Raw genomic sequence first — 20699 nt, forward strand, 5'->3', positions numbered from 1 at the left:
GTTTTCGCTGTTCTTATGATTGGAGGGGTAAAACGTAAAAGTGAGTGTGATAATAAAAGGTTACTCGGTTATGTCGGTAGATTGCGTGCGAGATTTTCGTACTTCTATTCTTCTGTAGTTATTTTGTGGAAGCCATTTTCATTTCTGTGAATAGTTTACGTAATTGGTTTTTGAAAAAGAAATCTGAAATGTGTTGTGTACTTGTATGTAGTCGTTTCGTGTAATATTGGTCGCGTCTAATCAAATTCAATAGTGTTAGAATTAAATTGTCTATGTATCGAAATATGATGACAATAATAGTAAATCGAAATCTAGACCTTATGAAAGAAACAGAGATTTTGGGCATACACACACAGTCACCTTTTTTTTGAAGAGGGAAAAGCATTCAATGTTTTATCCCACCTTGGACAAGGCGAGAGAGAGTGTCAGACTCTTACTGACTAAAAACCACCCCGTTCTTACTTCTGCTTTTCGACACGGAGACCCCACACCCCCCATAACAGGCAGTCCGCAGCTCCGAGTCAGCATCAGCTCTACTGGGACCACCTTGAAATCTCAATCATGGTACGCGCACCGTATAGTTAACCTATTTCCATCTATAGCTAGACAAGGCCAACCGCTTCCACTAACTAAGTATTCATGTTAGCTGCACCACACAAAAACAGGCCAAGCAAAACTTGATAACAGTTACAAAACAACAAATCTAGTAAGGGTTGAAAGGACCATGCCCATTTTTGCCCCAGAAACGCCCAGATAAAGTAAATTACAAGATTGAGGTAATAAATAAAAATTTGAATTAAATTGTTAATTTTAAGTCCTAAGAAGCACTGGATAAAAAATAAAAAAAATACGACTTTTTGTTGACCACCGATCGGGGCTTTTGACAGAATAATGTTTCATTCATGCTTTTTGCATTTATCACGGTCTGGAATCATGTCTTTTGGCCGGTTTATTCACTCGTTGTGTTTTTACAAATTATTTTGAATAATGATAAACTAGTATTATAGTGTTGCTGTTTTATTTGTATATTAATGATACTATCGGTAAGATTAACTTCATAATAAGTAACCGCATGTAAATTATCTTACTAGTAAAAAATATGAAACGTTATTTTTTTTAACATCTTTTAAGACTGGCAACACTGATTCATTCATTCACTCTGCGTCTGCTGCTGTGTTTACGTTTACTCCGATTGTGCTTTTTCCGTTCAATTTAAAATCTACTTCGGCTACGTTTTATGGATATTGATAGTGTCGTTTTATTCAGTGACTTCGGCTTTTCTTATACGGACTTCGTTGTGTTTTGTGATTTGGACTTTTCGTTTGTGACACAAAATGTTGCGTTGCTTGAACTGTGGGTTACGCGTTCAACGCATACAGAGGCATGTTGTTACAACTTTGCCTCAAGAGTTGCTAATTATCTTGTCTATTTGGCTGAGAATTGAATATGTAAGTATCATTATTATATACATTCAGAATCTGCAGGACGGTTATACACGGTGTAGTTTTGAAACTACAATATATCAGAAGATTGTAATAAAACTCATAAATAATTATGTAAAAATACGATACTTCGTCAAAAATCAATAATACTTTATAATACTTGTTATTTTATTTTTCTAATTTTAACTGATTTTCAGAATAACTAACATAATTACCTTCTGAAATATCGTGCAACTTCAAAACTATACCTTGTATAGAGTATGCATGCACGATAACTTGAAACGTGACTGCGAGAAAAATATATTACTTAATACAGTCGAACTTCAACTCTTATCGTGGACGTGTAAAATATTTTTTTTTTTGTTTTCTTAGTTAATCATTTCTTATGGTATGTGAGACTATAATTACAATTATGTTATAATTATAATTACCACGAAGTGAAGAATATAGTTGTCGCAAACAGAGAAACAATTCCCGTGTTGTGCGCAGGAAATACGAGAATAACAACAGTGATTGACGACTCAGAATTTGATATTCCCGTGAAAAATGTGTTGTGCATACCTAACCTGACTACCAATTTACTCTCAGTGAGTCAGCTTATTCAAAATGGAAACAGTGTTAGTTTTGAAGAAGATGTTTGCTATATACGCAATAGACAGAATGCACTGGTTGGTAAAGCCGAATTGGTGAATGGCGTTTATAGGTTATGTATCAAGTCACCTACATTGTTTGTAGCCTCAGCGGCAGTTGCAACAAGTGAGATGTGGCATAGAAGATTGGGACATATCAATAGTCAAGACCTTAACACTATGAAGAATGGTGTAGTAGAAGGTATTAGTTATCCTGACAGAGCAGTGATTGATAAATCCAAGTGTATAACTTGTTGTGAAGGCAAGCAGGCTAGGCTGCCATTCACTCACAAGGGTACCAGAAGTGAAGCTGTGCTTGAGCTGGTTCATGCTGATGTATGTGGACCGATGGAGCAAGTTTCAATTGGATCTTCGCGCTACTTTTTACTCTTTGTCGATAATTTTAGCCGGATGGCATTTGTATATTTCCTTAAAGCCAAGAGTGAGGTCTACAAGTACTTTAAAGAGTTTAAGGCATTTGTTGAAAGACAAACTGGCAGGAAATTGAAAGTTTTGAGAACAGATAATGGGGGTGAATTTTGTTCTTTGGAAATGAAATGTTTTATGCAAAAAGCAGGGATTGCACATCAGAAAACAAACCCGTACACACCAGAACAAAATGGGATGTGTGAAAGAATGAACCGGACAGTAGTGGAAAGAGCTCGGTGTTTGTTATTTGACGCTAATATGCCTAAGAAGTTTTGGGCAGAAGCAGTCAACACTGCTGTGTATCTGCGCAACAGGACCATAGCATCGGGATTGACAAAAACACCTTATGAACTCTGGACAGGCAGAAAGCCAGATGTCAGCCACGTTCGAGTTTTTGGCAGCACTGCAATGACCCATGTTCCCAAAATGAAAACTGCAAAGTGGGATAAGAAAGCTGAAAAACTTATTCTAGTGGGATATGACAATAATGTAAAGGGTTACAGGCTCTTCGATCCCAAGAGTAATAAAATTATCACCAGTCGAGATGTTATTATCATGGAACATGCTCAGAGTACTAACGACATGACTCAAGCTGTAGTAGTGGAAAAAAGTGATAATTTTGAAGAAACAGAACCCACCATAGACTCATCAGACCTGACATGCACATCACCTGAAGGTGATACTACTTTGGACGTGACCTATGTGCCAGATGACACAGGAAGTTCTTCGAGTGCTGATGAATTCTTCAACACACTAAGCGATACAAACCAACTAAACGTACGGAACATAACTTCTGAAAAAAGACAGAGAAGAGCTCCAGAAAGATTTGGTTTTATGTGTGTAGGTGAAGAAAATCTGACATATGCGGATGTTATGAGTGGTCCAGAACAAAAAGAGTGGTGTAGTGCTATGAAGGACGAGATGCGGTCATTCAGTGAGTGTGATGCGTGGGAAATAGTGGAAAAACCAGATAATTGTACCATAGTGAAGTGTAAATGGGTATACAAGAAAAAACTTGATAGTGACAATAAAGTGCGATACCGAGCGCGGTTGGTAGCGAAGGGATTCACACAGAAAGAAGGTATAGACTTTAAAGAAACCTTCTCTCCAGTGCTAAGGTATTCTGTTTTAAAGTTGTTATTTGCCTTAAGTGTAAAATTAGATATGAAAGTTACCCATTATGATGTTACAACTGCATTTCTAAATGGTAATTTGGAAGAAACTGTATACATGCAGCCGGCTCCAAACCTGTCTCTTAAGGGTAAAGTTTTAAAGCTGAAAAGGGCTATATATGGGCTAAAACAATCTGCTCGAGCCTGGTACATGAAGGTGGATGAATGTTTACAGAAATTAAATTATAAAAAATCACAACATGAACCTTGCCTGTTTGTAAGTGAAACTAAGAAAACTTATATAGCATTGTTTGTAGATGACTTTTTTGTTTTTTCAACTTGTGCTATAGAAGTGGGTAATTTTAAATGTGAGCTATGTACTAGATTTAAACTGAAAGATTTAGGTCAAGTAAGAAAATGCTTAGGAATGAGAGTGGAGTTTTGTAATAACAAATTGAGGTTAGATCAAGAAGACTTTATTAATAGTTTGTTAATTAAAATTGGTCTAGAAAATTGTAATGAAACAGTCACTACTCCTATGGAAATTAATTTGAAATTAGATAAAAGTGAAAGCTGTAATGAGAAATATCCATACCAGCAATTAATTGGTAGTCTCATGTACTTGTCTATACTTACCAGACCTGATATTTCATTCAGCATTAGTTTCTTGAGCCAATTTAATAATTGTTTTAATAAAGTTCATTGGCAGCATGCCAAGAGAGTGTTAAAATATTTAAAAACTACAAAGTCTTATTGTTTAACTTATACTAAGGATGATTTGGATATTGTTGGCTATGTGGATGCTGATTGGGCTTCTAATGCAGTAGACAGACGGTCTTATACTGGCTTTTGCTTCAAGCTTTCAGGAGCTGTAATATCGCATGAATGTAGAAAGCAACAGACAGTAGCATTATCCAGCACTGAGGCTGAGTATATGGGTGTCTGTGAAGCTAGTAAAGAAGCAATATTTCTTAAAAATGTAATGTTATTTCTAACTGGAAAAGAAGTAGGCCCTATTGTTTTGTATAACGACAATCAGAGTGCAAAAAAGCTAGCTGAAAATTGTATGTTTTATAAAAGGAGCAAACATATTGATGTTCGTTTCCATTTCATAAGAGAAGCTGTTGCAAATAATTTAGTAAAAATTGTATATTTGCCTACTACATGTATGCCAGCTGACATCCTTACAAAAAGTTTGCCTAGTGTTAAACATTATAAATTTTTGTTAGACTTAGGTTTGTATACTTAGATTATTTGTTTATTTCAATGAGTGGTGGTGTTATAATTACTATTGTATGCATTGAAATTAATAGCATAGATACAGACCACTCAGTATTTCCTTGTAATATGTTATCTGTGGTAGATGAATAAAGTCAGTCTGTGTCAAGCACTTCTTGCGTATATTATTATGTGAGACCTACTAACACCGACTGTTTTGTTTTCAGCTCCCTATGGAAGATGTAATATGTCATGCATGTTATGTATTCTTACAAAATGCTGATGTAAACACACCTAGAATATTAGGTCATACTAATATCTGTGCTGGCTGTGGCTGTTCTTTGAATGAAGCTAGACTTCATTCTCTCGAAGAAAATGGACCATTATATGATTTTTTTCCATGGATTAGATCAGTACAGGTATTTATCTAAATCCTTAAACACCTATTAAGTACTACTTACATTGAATATGATTAATGGTAATGACACATAATTATAACAATTTGGAAAATAATCCTTATAACTATATCAGTGGTAATAGTTTTTACAATGACAATCATTTTATGCATTTTTTTAATATATTCAAGTATGATAAATGTCAGAGCTCTCTTAATTTGCATTATATTGTTTATTCAACTTAGTAAATCAAGAGATTGTGTATTTTATATTTTTTAACACTGCTTTATTTTTAACAATCATAAATATTTTCAGAATGGAAGAGATAGCTATGCTGTTTGTCATAATTGTTGGCGGCGAGCTAGCCGACAATTTAAACAAGATTCTCAACGAGAAATGGCTATACCACAATTGCCACCTGTACCTGCTCCTGCTCCAGCACCTGCCCCTGCTCCGGCACCTGCCCCTGTCCCGGCACCTGCACCTGCTTCTGCCTCTCAGCTGGGCCAGAGATCAGTTGGAATGGTCAATTTACCTCATTACAAGAGAGCTGCTAGTACATCAAGACACTGCATTTATTCCGACTGCGGTTATGTACCTATGCATTTAATACCAACATTTATTAAAAATATGTTAATTGTAGATTACAACTATTATGTGCCCCGGTATTCACGTGTTTGCCATCACCATTTGTATTCTAATACTTGGCGTGAATTACCAGAACAATCATCTTCAATATCAAGTTTTAGTATAAATCAAATAGAAGATTTAGTTAATATGGCAAAACAAAAAACTGTCACATTTAATTTTGAATGTGTTGAAGAAATGCCCAACCACATATGCCATTATTGGACTGGACTGGAAGTGTCTGAATTCATTATTTTATTTAATGAGTTACCTTTAGCTAATCAGGTACCATCACCAAAATCTGCTTTGGCTATCTTTTTAATTAAAATGAGGACAGGGGACAGTAACAAGAGATTGTCTTCATTATTTAATATACCTCGATCAACTATGGAGAGGCACATGAACATTGTACGCTTATGTTTTATGGAACATTTTGTACCATTACATATTGGATTGCAGCATCTTAATAGAAAAGATGTCATAAGAAGAAATCTGAGTATTCCAAATGCTTTGTTTGGCAATCCAAATGGCTCTGATCAAACCAGACCTGCAATCACAATATGTGATGGCACTTACATATATATTGAAAAGAGTTCCAATTATTTCTATCAAAAGGAAACTTATAGTTTACACAAATATGTGAACCTCGTTAAACCATTTCTTTGTGTGTGTACAGACGGGCACATTATTGATGTGATCGGCCCTTATGCTGCCACTCAAACCGATGCAGAAATAATGAAAGATTTATTTACTGATGAATCTGGACCCATGCGATCATTTTACAGAGAGGGAGATGTATTTATACTCGACCGAGGATTCAGAGATGCGATCCCACTGTTGGAGGCCTGTAATTATAATGTGCAGAAGCCTGAGTCGTTAAATGAGGGAGAACGACAACTAACAACTATTCAGGCAAACACAAGTCGATTAGTGACATTATGTCGATGGGTAGTGGAAGTAGTCAACGGACGATTTAAAAGGGACTTTAAATTATTTCGCCAGGATTTTTTTAATAGAGCTCATGCACATTTAATGAGTGATTTTAAAATTGCAGCTTCATTAATTAACAGATTTCACCCCACGCTTCAAGATCGGCCAGATGCTTCTCTTATTATAGAAAGAGCCTTGAGGTATCAACATACTCCTAATTACTTAGCAGAATTTGTAACAAATTATAATTTAAACAGGCGATCGGTTATGTTTAGACGCATAGACGGCAAGTTTCCTCAATTAAATATATTTCCCGTATTTAGTTACTCAGAATTGATTATTTTCGCATTGGGCCCATATCAGGTAAAACAAGCACGATCATATTATGGCGAACATGTTCGACAAAATGGCTTGTATGAAATTGAAATATGTCCTGAGCTGGAACACTCTGAAGAAATGGTTGCGGCCGTTGGAGGAAATAGACCTTATTTATTAAGGGGTCGAATCCAGTCGCGCCATGTTGGTCGGCGTAAATATTTTACGTATATTTTAATTGACACTCAGCCCTCGAGTAGTAATTGCTTAGATGCAATATTAGGTTACTGTTGCAACTGTCTCGTGGGTAACAGAACAGTGGGATGCTGTTGCCACGTTATGGCCATAATATGGTATTTGGGTTGGGCTAGACACCAAGACAATATATCGCCGCCAGCATCATTCTTAGACAATATATTATTACTTGTAATTGAAGAATAAAACATTTAACACTTATACTGCTTTTTTATTTTATTCGAAACTTGTACTCAATCGCCACAAACCTTGAATGCAGCAATAGATCAGTATTTTATCAGTCAGAGAACATTATTTTACCCCATTTAATTGAAACAACCTAAGTATTAGATCTGTTAATAAAATAATTATTGTAAATGCTTACAGATCAGACAGTACCTACCTAATACAAATGTTGGTATTTTTATTTGCCTTTAAGTCAAGCAGTTAATTGATGTCAAATATAAAAATATAGTTTAATACAACCCGTTCTATTTTATCACAATATGCTTTTATAATCTCATCAAAAATACCCATTTGTTGTGAGTCATTAGTCTCTTTCCATATTGAGTTCTGTTTACTCGAGTACAAGTTTTGCATCGAACCTAATCGTTTTCACATTTATATTGACACTATACTATGGAAACAAGACTAGTAGGTAGACGTAGGCCAGATCAGTGTCCTTTTATACTTAAATATAAGTGATGATCATGAAGTTCCTAATAAAAAACTAATAGCATTGCTGTCCGTAAACGATACAATGCATATAAAATATCAGTAGTAAGTTATCATGTTTAATATAGAATTACTTGTGAATCGGTGCTTTAAATGACATAAAATCTAGATATTATAAAAATACTATTAAAAGGCTATCATATGACATAGGGCTGCAATTTGGGCATCGCATGACAGTGCTGACTTTTAGCTCCATACTAATATGGGCATGGTCCTTTATGCAAACACGGCACCGCACAACGAGAGATAATATTCGTCCGAGCGAATGGACGTCCAACAAAGAACGATTTACATAATACAGCCTTCACGGATGTTGGTAAAAGGTACCGCCGGACAGGCTCTTGGCAGTTCATTAGCGGATTTCAAGAGTTCCCATTTAATTCATACCGGTTTCAAGGGATTTGTTTTAGATGTGTGTCTAGTTCCAGATTGGTGTTTGGGGGAAGAAATGGATTGTGAAGATTATCGTTTTGTATTATATAGTGACTAATAAGTGTACTAATAGACGTAATAGTGACTGAGTCGGTTGATACTTACTGCTGGCCCGTACCTTTGGCTCTCTGATTGGCCAGCTTAAATAAACCAACCAATCAGAGCGCCGAACGCGCTTTCGTTTCGATAACTTCAAACATAAAGCAAACTCGTACTAAGACTACAGGTCTTAATTGACCTATTGAGTTGAACGTGTTCTTCATATTTGAAAAGTCAAAGTCAAATCATTTATTCCAATTAAACCATAAATAGGTACTTTTGAAATATCAACAAATAAATAAATAAATAATAGTCTGTCCGTCAGTGAAACTAGCTTCGAATGGAGAAGAATTCCATTCTTTTAAATATATTTTTTGTATGGTATGGAATCTAGAAAGGTGGAATTCTTACAAAACTCAATAAATTAAAAGAATTCAACACATGTGACCCCCAGCAACACTTACAAACCACTACACAAGAAATACCAAGAAAATTCTAGATGGAACAGACCTTAGCGAAATCATTACTCACAAAGACTAATATATTGATTTAGGATTGTCCCATTCTAACAAATTCTAAGGCCCGTAAAAGAAAAATGTAACCTTACTTAATATTAATACACATAAAGAAAACACAAAGAGATGTCCTAATAATACATTTCTTCATTTCTATTTTTTACATTATCACAATTTCTAATACGTGGAAAAACGTGGGTGGGTCAAAAAGGCCCGGAGCGACCCCCTCGCGATAAAACACCAGGAGATTAGGAAATACTGGGTCCCTGTAGACTGAGAAATCCCACCAGGTTATGTTACTCCCGGTTTAAGGGGCCCGTACTAAAGTTCAAAGAGGATTAGGATATTAGTGTCACATTTATGTCGACTTTCCTTTTTTTCTTTAGGCGTGAATCCATTTTGAAAGATTTAATGTGGGCATTGTGTTAAAGATATCAATTTGCTATGGTTTATTTTGATATAGCTTAAATTTTTGTGCTGATAGTATAGTTACGAGAAACATATTTAACTAGCTTCTGCCAGCGGCTTTGCCCACGTTTCCGTGACATAAAATATCAGCTCATACCCTAACTGTAAACCAAATTTTATCAAAATCCATTCACTTATTTCAGCGTGATTGAAAAAAAACTTGCACATTCATAATATTAGTTCATAAAAATTTTGTGTCTAATATTTTTAAATCAACGACAAGACGGACATTAAAATAAAAATTAGTCAATATCTTATTTGCTATACCTAAAAATAGCTAGAGAGGAGATAATAACACACGCACAAGCAAAGACGTAGCCAAAAGGATACCGCACAAGTTTAAACACATTACGAAAAACTTTTCACAGTGTCATCCTGTATAAAGATCTCTAAAAAAAAACTGTAATCAGAGACGAAACGTCTGTACCTTCGTCACGGGACAAGATATAGTAGAAAGTGGACATTTAGTGAGAATTGTCTGACAAATTCTTTAGTGCCCAGAGCCACAACGCAACCATTGAATAAGAATAGAATAATTCGACGCCATCTTGTATACAGTTGTGGACAAAAGGACTATTTGTAGGGATAGAAAAATAAAATGTGTTTTGCTTTTTTTTATGTTACCTTTTGTTATTTATTATGGCTTTGATGTGTCGTGGTAACACTGAGGTTTTTTTGTTACTATGACTAGATGGTGATGTGGTGGTAGCCTTCGGGCTTAAGACATTCGCTTCTCCACCATGTTCCAAGTTCTATGTTTTTTTTTTTTTAAACGTTGCCCCACATTAGGATTTTCTCCTGTGTCGTGGGTGCGTTTACAAACATACAAGTTCACATACACATGATACCCAGACCCGAAACAACAATTTGTGGATCACACAAAGAGTTGCTCCGTGCGGGAATCGAACCCGCTACCCGTTGCGTGGCAGCCCAGCTACCGCAATAACCGTGCAGTCTTTTTATTATTTAGCGAATATATACAAATGGTAAATGAAAACATAGTGATTCAACCTGGGCTTATATTTTGTAATTGTAATTATAGGTTTGAAAGTGCCGTTCCCTATTGAGCAAGTGTGGTGATTAATGCTGAAACCTGTGTGTGAGAAGAGGCTTTTGGTCAGCAGTGGCCACATAGAGGCTGTTGATGTATTATTACCGGTTTTATTTACCAAATCAAGTGAGTTTTATTATTGGACCACTTCCAGCAAGCCCCTTCGCAGTTTATAACTGTATCTAACGCCATGTCTATTTGAAGGAAATTCCGAATTTCAAGACTTTAATTTTAGATTTAAAAATAATAACTCAATTTCAAGTTTAAACGATTTTGGATAAATTAATTAAAAGTAAATCTTTATCACGACATTTAAAACGTGTAAGTTAAATTTATTTTAACATTTAAATACCACATTAATGACATTAAGTTCACCTTACTAGTTTTACTGATAAAATAAAATATTAATTGAGTAAATAATTGCGAAACACAAGCCAAACTAAGTGATTCGTTTACTGGCCAATCTTCGAACGCTGTCAGCGACTTGTTACGTCGACTGTACTGCATTATTTGTACACTTTTCTGACTTCGGGTCTATGTAGACGAGACACTGGTTTTAAATATTTTGAATTATTATTATTTTAGGTATTTTTAAAATGTGCATGCAATCTAATACACGTGTAGGCCTGTAGGGGTAATCTTTTAGGTCGGGGAGACGTTCCCTGACAAAATTATAAGTACCTAATATTTTTAGTAATATTTTGTTAATTGGTTTCAAACTTCAAAGCCTCGAACACAGGCGTAAGGTTGAAAGCCTTTCCGTTTTTTACCGGATACATTTTTGGAGAGTGTGCGGGGGAATTACACAACTTGATTCCCCCTAGTCCTTTTCATCATCGAACCACAAGACAATCGGCGAGACGTCACCGCTTCATGGTAGATATCCCACCCACTCGCACGAAGCGCTTTGCTTCAAGCTTCCTTGTGCGAACTGCTAGGGAGTGGAACTCCTTGCCGGAGTCTGTGTTTCCTGATGGGTATAACCTGGGTATCTTCAAGGCCCGAGTGAATAGTTTGCTTATGGGCAGCCGTGCGTCTCAAACGTCGACCCATTAAATGTAAAAAAAGGTATTTATCAAATTGTAGTATAGTTGTAAATATGTAATTATAAGCGGAAAATCATCCAATGATTTTTCTCGCTTTGGCCGAGACGAGAGAGAGAGTGTCAGACTCTTACTGACTAAAAACCACCCCATTTCTACTCCTGCTTTTCGAGCCGAAGCCCCGGTAAACCCGCTAGGCAGTTCGCACACCTAAAACAACTAAACAAAACCATCACAAAACATTTTAACCCACACTAAATAATCAGAAACTTTAAAATATTCAAAATACAACGTTATTGTCTCGTTTGCAAAAGTTACGGCAACAAATTAATAGCAGGTACTCGGTACCTAGTTATTAAAATTACGATATATGGGGTAAACTTTGTTTGCGCACCACTTTCAATATAACGACAAAACTGTAAGTTCAGCAACACTGCATATTTAATTAAAATACGTCAGTTCCAGTACAAAATACAGTTTAAACATTAAAAAGTTGAACGGGAAAATATTTTTCAATGAAACTGAATTGAATATCAGAAATATTATTACGTTTAATATGAACCGTTGTTCGTTTTGAAATTTGATTGTTCGTCGTCGTATCGTCACGCCTTTTATCCCCGAAGGGGTAGGCAGAGGTGCAACTGTAAATTACGGTACATAGTGCCAATATACAATGTACACCCACTTTTCATCATTTGTGTTATAAGTCCCTTGTAATAGGGGGTGAACCTATACCATACACTGGGCTCAATTCCAGAACCCGTGCTACCACTGAGAAATCCCGAAAATAACCCCGTAATACTTTGTCCAACCCGGGACTGAAACCCGAGAATCCATGCTCGGCAGTCACAATTGCGACCACTCCACCAACAAGGCAGTCAAATTATTTTTAATTTATTTTGAAATGGAATTTTATTTGTGATTGTTTTGCTAACTGTAATCCGATTTCTGGAATCGAGTGTTTCTATTGGATTACAACTATCAATTAGGCAGTTTCTGCAAAATCATTTATTTTTTATATATTTGTTTTATGGATTTTATTTAGGTAGTTTTTTTCGATACCTATTGTTTAGGCAAAGTTAATAATTTAATGTGTGAATAATGTGACTCATATTTCTCACTCAATTTGCTTTAATGTTCAAAAGTGAGTTCCTCTTTTTGAAATAAATAATTTTGATTATGACGTTGACTTACAACGTTATGTTTTTTGTTTTGGAAAGATTGACATCGTGTGAGGTAGATCTAGACAAAAGACAATAATATAATAAAGAAATTCAAATCTTATTAAATACACTATACGCCGTAACTGTTTGACAAGGAACTCCACTACAAGCTACTCGTGTGACCATAACAATTAATTTAGTATGTCTCACGAAAATTATAATACAATAGGTAACATTCATCAATACCAAACCGACTGCCTCTTAAAAACGAATAGAAACAGAACAAAACCAATTACATTCCAGTCAACAGTTGCCGGCAACAATTTCATTGCCGTCTATCAAAAGAGTTGCTCGTCTACAAATACTCTAGAGGCGTTAGATATTCACAGTATGTTCTCACTAGCCGCAATGAATACTAACATCGACTCAAAGAATACCGATACAGATTAAACCGATGTCTGCACGTTCTATATCGATAATAATATAAAATATATATATTATATAATAATATTATATTGTATAATATATATCAGTGGTGAAGTTTCGCTACGTGTTTTGAAACTGCCTGTATCATTATGTAAAATAAAGTGTAACAATGTTTCTCACGTTAGTTAGCACACACTTTTTCTTTTGTGGAACTTTCTAGAAATTATTGTTTTTTTTTTTCGTTGTTCGTTTATTTATTTATTTGTTTGTTTGTTGTGAAGTTTTAGATTCGTTTTTGAGAATGTTGATTGGTTTGTTACTTGTTTATAAGTATAATAGGTTGAGGTGAATAATGTACCTCTCACTTGTAACCATTTTTTTCTTTTATATTTTATCTTTTTTAGAAAATTGTTACCCAACACTAGGATTTTCTTCTGTATCGTGGGTGCGTTTTCAAACATACAAGTTCACAGACACCCAAACCCGAAACAACATTTTGCAGATCAGACAAAGAGCTAACTCCGAGTGGAAATCGAACCCGCTACTCGTTACCCAAAGCGCTAACTATGCAGTAAAACTATTAAAGTTATGAGTCTCATGTATTAGAGGGAGAGCCTAACCACATGCTGGGCACAATATAATTCTAGACTCAGTGTTTACTACAAGCACTAACAATTTACGAAAAACTGAAAAAATCCAATATTGCTCCGCCCGACGCTTACCTTGACTCAATTTATTCGACTGGCCCTTTAAGAAAATACATGTCTGTCTAGACTAGACCTGAATTTCAATACCCTTTTTTGTACTTAATAGGACGGCGTTTGGCCACCATCTCGCCTGGTGGTAAGCAACGATGGAGCACGCCTACCTATAAGCAACCTGTTCACTCGGGACTTGAAGACTACTCAAAAGAAAAACTAAAATTAAATCACTTACGAACCGAACCTACACTACGCACCTACCTATACTACGCTATGGCGTTTGGCCACCATCTCGCTAGGTGGTAAGCAACGATGGAGCACGCCTACCTATGAGCAACCGGTTCACTCGGGATTTGAAGACTACTCAAAAGAAAAACTAAAACTAAATCATTCACAGAGGCCCACTAGGGCTGATGCCTGATCCGGAGCTGCGGACTACCTAGCGGGTTTACCGGGGCTCCGGTTCGAAAAGCAGGAGTAGGAACGGGGTGGTTTTTAGTCAGTAAGAGTCTGACACTCCCTCTCACCTAGCCCAAGGCGAGAGAAGTAATTGGATGATTTTCCCCCTTAAAAAAAGTCACTCACAGAACAAACCAGTATCCTCAACCTATACTACCACACATTCTTACCACTCGACCAATGAATATTAAGATCCTCAAGATAACGACAAAAGGGTACGAGTATAAGGGTGCTTTTTCCACCAGAGATGTGCTATGCTACGTTGCTGTGGATGCGTTTGGCTGCCACCAATCATATTTATTGGTATACATAGCTTAGCACTGGTGGAAACGGACTCAGCTAAGCTAGGTTTTTTATATGGAAAGATGTGTGTTATGGATGCGTGCTATAGATATATGCTATGGATAGCTTCCCTACTATCAATACGTCGTATAGTAGAGCAACGTATCTTCCTCACACAGCTACTTCGGCGCATCTTCATAGCACATCTTACTCGCACGACTACATCGCTTAGTATCAGTGGAAACGGTCACATAGTTTCACAGCTTAGCTATTACATCTTTGCAACATAGCTACATAGCCAAAGCACCCTAAGGTTGTAATACAGCGAACCCTAAACACAAAGGTTCTTTAAGTAAGGCACTGTTTATAGTATGTCGTGCCATCAACACTCCTCGCCTATGGCCGTTTTCCCCTGTGTAAAGGGCTGGGGTACGTAGCTAACTATATATTTACTAGCTATATGTTCCTATATACGGCGTAGTGGCCCGGACGTTTGAGGAGAAGACGCCTGCTTCTCATGCACGAGGGTGCAAGTTCTAAGCCTATCAACGGCAAGTACCGATATCACTTTTTCCGTGTTAACGATTTAACGACCGACACCTATGTTAGTTTAAGGGTTCTTTTAAATTTAGGAGAACTTCGGCATTAGTTTCCTAATGTGATCTGGTTGCGTTTCTTAAACTCAAATATAGAGTAACCACATTAAAAAAACAACTCATTCTAGAGAAAGAAAGCAAACGAAACAAAATTAGCATTTCACCAACAATTTATTGGAACACCAACACATAATCATCGCAACACATTAAATAAATTCGATTACACACCGCTAATTGCCGCAATTTAACAATTAAAACAATAAAAATAACTCAAAACACAATACCCACTAATTATTTTAAGCCGGTTAAGTTGAAATAATCCGCCGTACCTCATGAAATTAACCTGCTGGGAACAATATTTTGAAATAATTGGTTCCCGCAGTAATATGAAACTGTTTACGGGCTAAAGCCGAGCATTCATTAGCCTACAAATTATCCTGCAAGTTAGCACGCAACGATCGGGCTAAGTAGGTCTGTACTCTATTTTAATTTGAGAGAAATTATTGTGAGAATGTGCCGGAAAATCTTGGGTTTGGCACTGCTGTTGGTGTTGGTTGAGAAAGATATATTAAGCTGTTGTGTTTGGTTCCAATAAGTTTCAAGTAGCGGCAGTATGGCTTTGTGTGGCTATTTTTTTTTTGTAGCCAATATATTAAGTTCTATAGGTTGTATTAAGTAGTATAGGATATTTGGCATATGAATATAGTTGTTTTTTTTCGACTTACGTAATAACTCGTAACAAATTACATACAGAAAATTATACTACATTCGAGTTTACTTCTATCTGTATAATAACATTCAATAAAATATAGTGATATGGTGGAATTTTCAAAGTCTGTCAGTAATTTTGGAAGTTTAGCATCCAAAAATAAAGTCAATAACAACTAAACAATTTAAATTTTACTTTCTATATCTATAGAGTTTCAAATCAAACAGCAGGATGCGCTGAATCTATTGAATTGCCTGTATTGTATCCAAATGCCATGGGTTCATGCTTCAATACATCCTACTACTGTATGTATGTTTGTATAACTGAATATTATAGAATACTTCTCTCTCTGAGCACAAGTGCACTTACAAGTGCTCAGAGAGAGAATTATTCGTATTATTTCAGACTTCTTGATACTAGATACTAAAATTCATTAAAATATGTACCAACACCAATAATACCTTCAAAAACCATGAATCCAAACCAAGAAAGTATATTCCGCAGCCAAGCCATTTTTTTTCATGTAATCAGATTATTATGTACATACACATAACAACTACCAATACATAATTCGCGCATTACAGTACATAATTCCAGCCAATAATCGCTGGAAGATTGATGTTCGCCCAAAATAATGTTTGCTAACACACTTTTAATACGGATCGCTTGAAATAGACCCTTTGTAGGCGATACGTGGGCACCTATGAATAAATTTATCAATGGATATAATAAACTATCGGAGGTTTTGTTGATTTTACACAATTTATTTTAAGATTTAAGCCAAGACCGCATTATGGTTTTTCTCAAGTGCGATTAATCGCCCTAATCACCCTTATAATAATTTCTATGAATTATTGTTTTACAGTTTTAAAATCATTTAAATTTTAGTGTGGGAGAGCCATGCTTCGCCACGAATGTGCCGGCTCGACCGAAGTGGTACCAAGGCCTCACAGAAAACCGACATGAAACAACGTTTGCGTTGTGTAAATGAGGTAACCGGAGGCCCAATTACGAAAATCCGAAAAACGTTCAGCTCGACCTAGGAATCTCACCCAGGACCCCTTGCATAGCAGTCGCACTAGTAACTATGTTATTAATGCTACATGAAAAGTAATCAGGATGATATATCTTGTGACTTGCGTCATCATAAAAATAACTAAAACAAAATTCTAGACTAGAAACTGTAAAATAAAAATTCTAGACTAGAAACTGTAAAATAAAAATTCTAGACTCAAAAATGTGATCATAAAGTAACGTCAATTACTCCCTGAAGATATGAATTTTCGCAACTAAAGTCTTATCAGTAAAGTTATTGTCATTCTTTAAAAAAACATTTACTTGAGTCGTCTCCTGTGACATGAATGCGTTTTTTGCGTTACGCATGAATTCACAAATTACAATACAACGTAAAACAATTGTATATTACTTATGTATTCTTTAATTATTCTCAATTCTTTAATTATTTAAAGAAGGTGCAAATCGCAGCAGCCCGTTGTGCCAATAATGCAGTCAATGTATGGAAGAGCCATGCTTCGGCACGAATGGGTCGGCTCGACCGGAGTGATACCACGACCTCACAGAAAACCAACGTGAAACAACGCTTGCATTGTGTGAGTGAGATTATCGGAGGATAAATTACCCAACAACGCTTATATTCCTAACACCCAAAAGGCCAGCAACGCACTTGTAAAGCCTCTGGTGGCGGCGATTGCATACCATGATGATCCGTCTGCTCGTTTACCAGCTTATAAGATGAAAAAAATGTCTCTATACTTTTACACAACAACATTGAAAACTGCAACTAATCCCCAATTGTATTAAAAAGTCCGAAACAGCCGACTCACGAATAACAAAAATGTAAATCAAAGAAAAGCGTTTTAAGCTAATTAATATGCAAGTGTCGTTTTTTTAGCTTCCAACCATATTTATTGCTGAAGCGAATGGATTAACGGCTTTCACTGTTTCTTTTTTTTATATACTTTAATGTTTTTATTCATTACTATTGGTATTGACTCATTCAGCTAATGGCGGGAACCATTCCGAATGGATTTTACGGCAAATTACTCAAATGCAACTTACGCCCAACGCCCCAACGCCCACTGCTGGATAACAAATCTATCTGGATTTTTATCATGATGTATTGTTTGGGTGTTTTATTTTTTCTATTTTAATGTAATAAATATTTTTATGTTAAAAGCTTGTAAACGAGCAGACAGATCGCCTAATGGTAAGCAATCGCCGCTGCCCATGGACACCCGAAACACCAGTGGCGTTACAAGTACGTTGCCGGCCTTTTGGGGGTTAGGAATTTAAGGGTTGTCGGGGAATCGGGGATTGGGAAGGAGAGTAATTGAACTTCCGGTAACCTCACTCACACAACGAAACACAACGCTAGCGTTGGTTCACGTCGGTTTTCTGTGAGGCCGTGGTATTACTCCGATCAAGCCGGCCCATTCGTGACGAAGCATGGCTCTCCCACACTTACAATATGATGATCTACATTAACAATATCTAATGTATACTTTGACTATTTGATTACTGTAAACTATTTAATAGCACAGTGCACATAATAATATGTGAACCATAGAATGGTAGAAAATGACATCCGTGTTTTTCTCCAAATAATTACAATTACGAGTTTGTCTCGGAGAAAACACATTTCTATTCTGAAACGCAAAAAGCACAATAAACGATTGGTCCGGCACCTGACCTCCCTAAATACGTCGTAAGAAGCACTTAGACGATGATAAATTCACATGGAACTAATATAAACTTAAATGGTCTTGTATTCACTATTAGGGTCCGGTCACACATACCGGGTCGGAGAGCATCGGCGCGCATTTTTCTTTTACATAGACCTGATCGTATACGCTTGGAGTTGGTCGTAGCGAAGTCGCTAACTATTTCACAAAGACTGGCTAGAAGCGACCTGAAAGTGAAGAAGTGGAACTCCTTGCCGGAGTATGTGTTTCCTGATGGGTATAACCTGGGTGTCTTCAAAGCCCGAGTGAATAGGTTGCTTATGGGCTGACGTGCTCCATCGTAGGCCGCATCATCACTTACCATCAGGCGAGATAGCGGCCAAACGTCGGCCCATTTAACATATAAAAAAGAAGATGCGCTCGGAGGCGATCAGCTGGCCGATCGAGAAAGAGCACGCAATCTGAACCAATCGGCTGCACGATCGAGAAAAAGTACGCGTTCGGAGCCGGTCAGCTCCTGGTATGATACACACCAAGCGCCTTCAAGCATTCTTAATGACAAAAGCAGTGCACATGAAAAAATAAACCTTAATATCAATACTAAAAACTCCATTTTCAACGTGACAAAAATCTGCTCTACTCCTCGAGCCGGTCTGTGTGAACCGACCCTTAAACTTGGCATTAAAGGTGTATGACGTAGAAATAAAATGTTAACAGAACAGAGACACATGTATTCAGGTATTTCTTTTAGGAATTCATCCCACTCGAGCTGGGGTTGAAAAGGGCTTGAGTAGTGATTAGGTGGAACATACCCCAGGGATCAACGTGCTCGGTCATCCAAAACATGACCCTAGTATTGGTAACGTATCATTTTAAACATGTTTCTCTTTATTCTAGAAAAATCTGGGCGTAACATATATTTTTTTTTACTTGTGACGGAACACAAACTGTAAAAGGTAATTTTTAGTTTTAATGACCGTCTTGTAGACTATTATAAAATTTTAGACACGTATGTATTTTTCTTATGATTGTGTTATCAGTGCTTTCGAAGATATTTCGATATAATGTGCATCGCGCTACGTCATTCCTAGATACATTTTATACGTAGATATTCCAAAGGTTGGTCCTGGAATTCTAAAGTTTGTTTCGTTTTCTCTAAGTATTGTGATAAGACCACGCATGGTACTCAAATTACTATTACAATGTAAATGTATTTTTGTGTATGTGTCAATAAAGTATGAAAATCATACATTAAAAATAACTTTAATGAAATTCAATGTTTTTACTTAGATCAATAGTACCTACAGTTATAGTACTAATGTGTAATTACTTATTTTATACGAAAGAAATAGCAAAATTATCTCATTAGTACTTTTCAATCCAAATCAAAATATAATTACGGTAATCGCCGATGGCAACAGCAATCAACATCACGGTCTGACCTGGTTTCTAAAGAATACAGAGTAAGTTGTACAACTAAATTGATTTACCAACACAAATGAAATGTTTAATAATGTTTTCCAAGATGAAAAGGTGGACAGACAAAACTAAATTACAGCGATAAAAATGTTTTATAGCTACATTTTCAGTCTACCTACGTGTTAGGCCGAAATATAGACAAATCGTAGTTTTGAGAAAGTTCTGAGAAATTGTGTAAATTGTACCGCCTAGGGGATAAAATATAAAATGGATTTTTTTTCTGTATTTTGTCAGCCATGTATTTGATTGAAGTAGAAGCGTGACTGTTATAACTAAGTCTTGGTATTGGGTTTCGGGTTTGGCGAAGTGTGGTTAATTATTTTTGATTTTTACTCATAATAGTAGTGATTTCTAAGAAAAACATAAATTACTTTAATTTCGGTAAGCAAGCACCTTTGTTTATCAACGAAGATTGACAAAGACTACGACGACAAAAAATAACGGTTGATCAAGAGAAAGAGATGGCTAAGATTCGTAGCAATTGGCGTTCCATTGTAGAGACCCATGGGGGTAGGCAGAGGCCTACTCCCCATGGGTCATTGTCTCTATATACCCCCATGGGAGTAGT

General features: G+C 36.3%; 2 protein-coding genes across 2 annotated transcripts in view; one reads left to right on the plus strand and one right to left on the minus strand.

Moving 5' to 3' along the window:
• The window catches only part of LOC118278130 (hemicentin-2), a 161705-nt gene that overhangs the window by 120078 nt on the left and 20928 nt on the right, over positions 1–20699 (minus strand). The gene's annotated exons all lie outside the window — the stretch shown is intronic.
• Positions 718–7555, plus strand: LOC126910614 (uncharacterized). Its single transcript, XM_050700261.1, has 3 exons — positions 718–1448; positions 5058–5249; positions 5541–7555. Exons 1-3 carry the CDS (start codon positions 1335–1337, stop codon positions 7536–7538), a joined length of 2304 nt encoding a protein of 767 aa, XP_050556218.1. The 5' UTR covers positions 718–1334; the 3' UTR covers positions 7539–7555.

The sequence above is a fragment of the Spodoptera frugiperda genome, chromosome 18, assembly GCF_023101765.2.
Source record: "Spodoptera frugiperda isolate SF20-4 chromosome 18, AGI-APGP_CSIRO_Sfru_2.0, whole genome shotgun sequence".
Classification (NCBI taxonomy): domain Eukaryota; kingdom Metazoa; phylum Arthropoda; class Insecta; order Lepidoptera; family Noctuidae; genus Spodoptera; species Spodoptera frugiperda.

Coding starts and splice junctions, on each gene's coding strand:
- LOC126910614 (XM_050700261.1), top strand. CDS start 1,335: ATGTTGCGTTGCTTGAACTGTGGGTTACGCGTTCAACGCATACAGAGG. Junction 1,449..5,057: donor TTTGGCTGAGAATTGAATAT/GTAAGTATCATT, acceptor TTTTGTTTTCAG/CTCCCTATGGAAGATGTAAT. Junction 5,250..5,540: donor CATGGATTAGATCAGTACAG/GTATTTATCTAA, acceptor AAATATTTTCAG/AATGGAAGAGATAGCTATGC.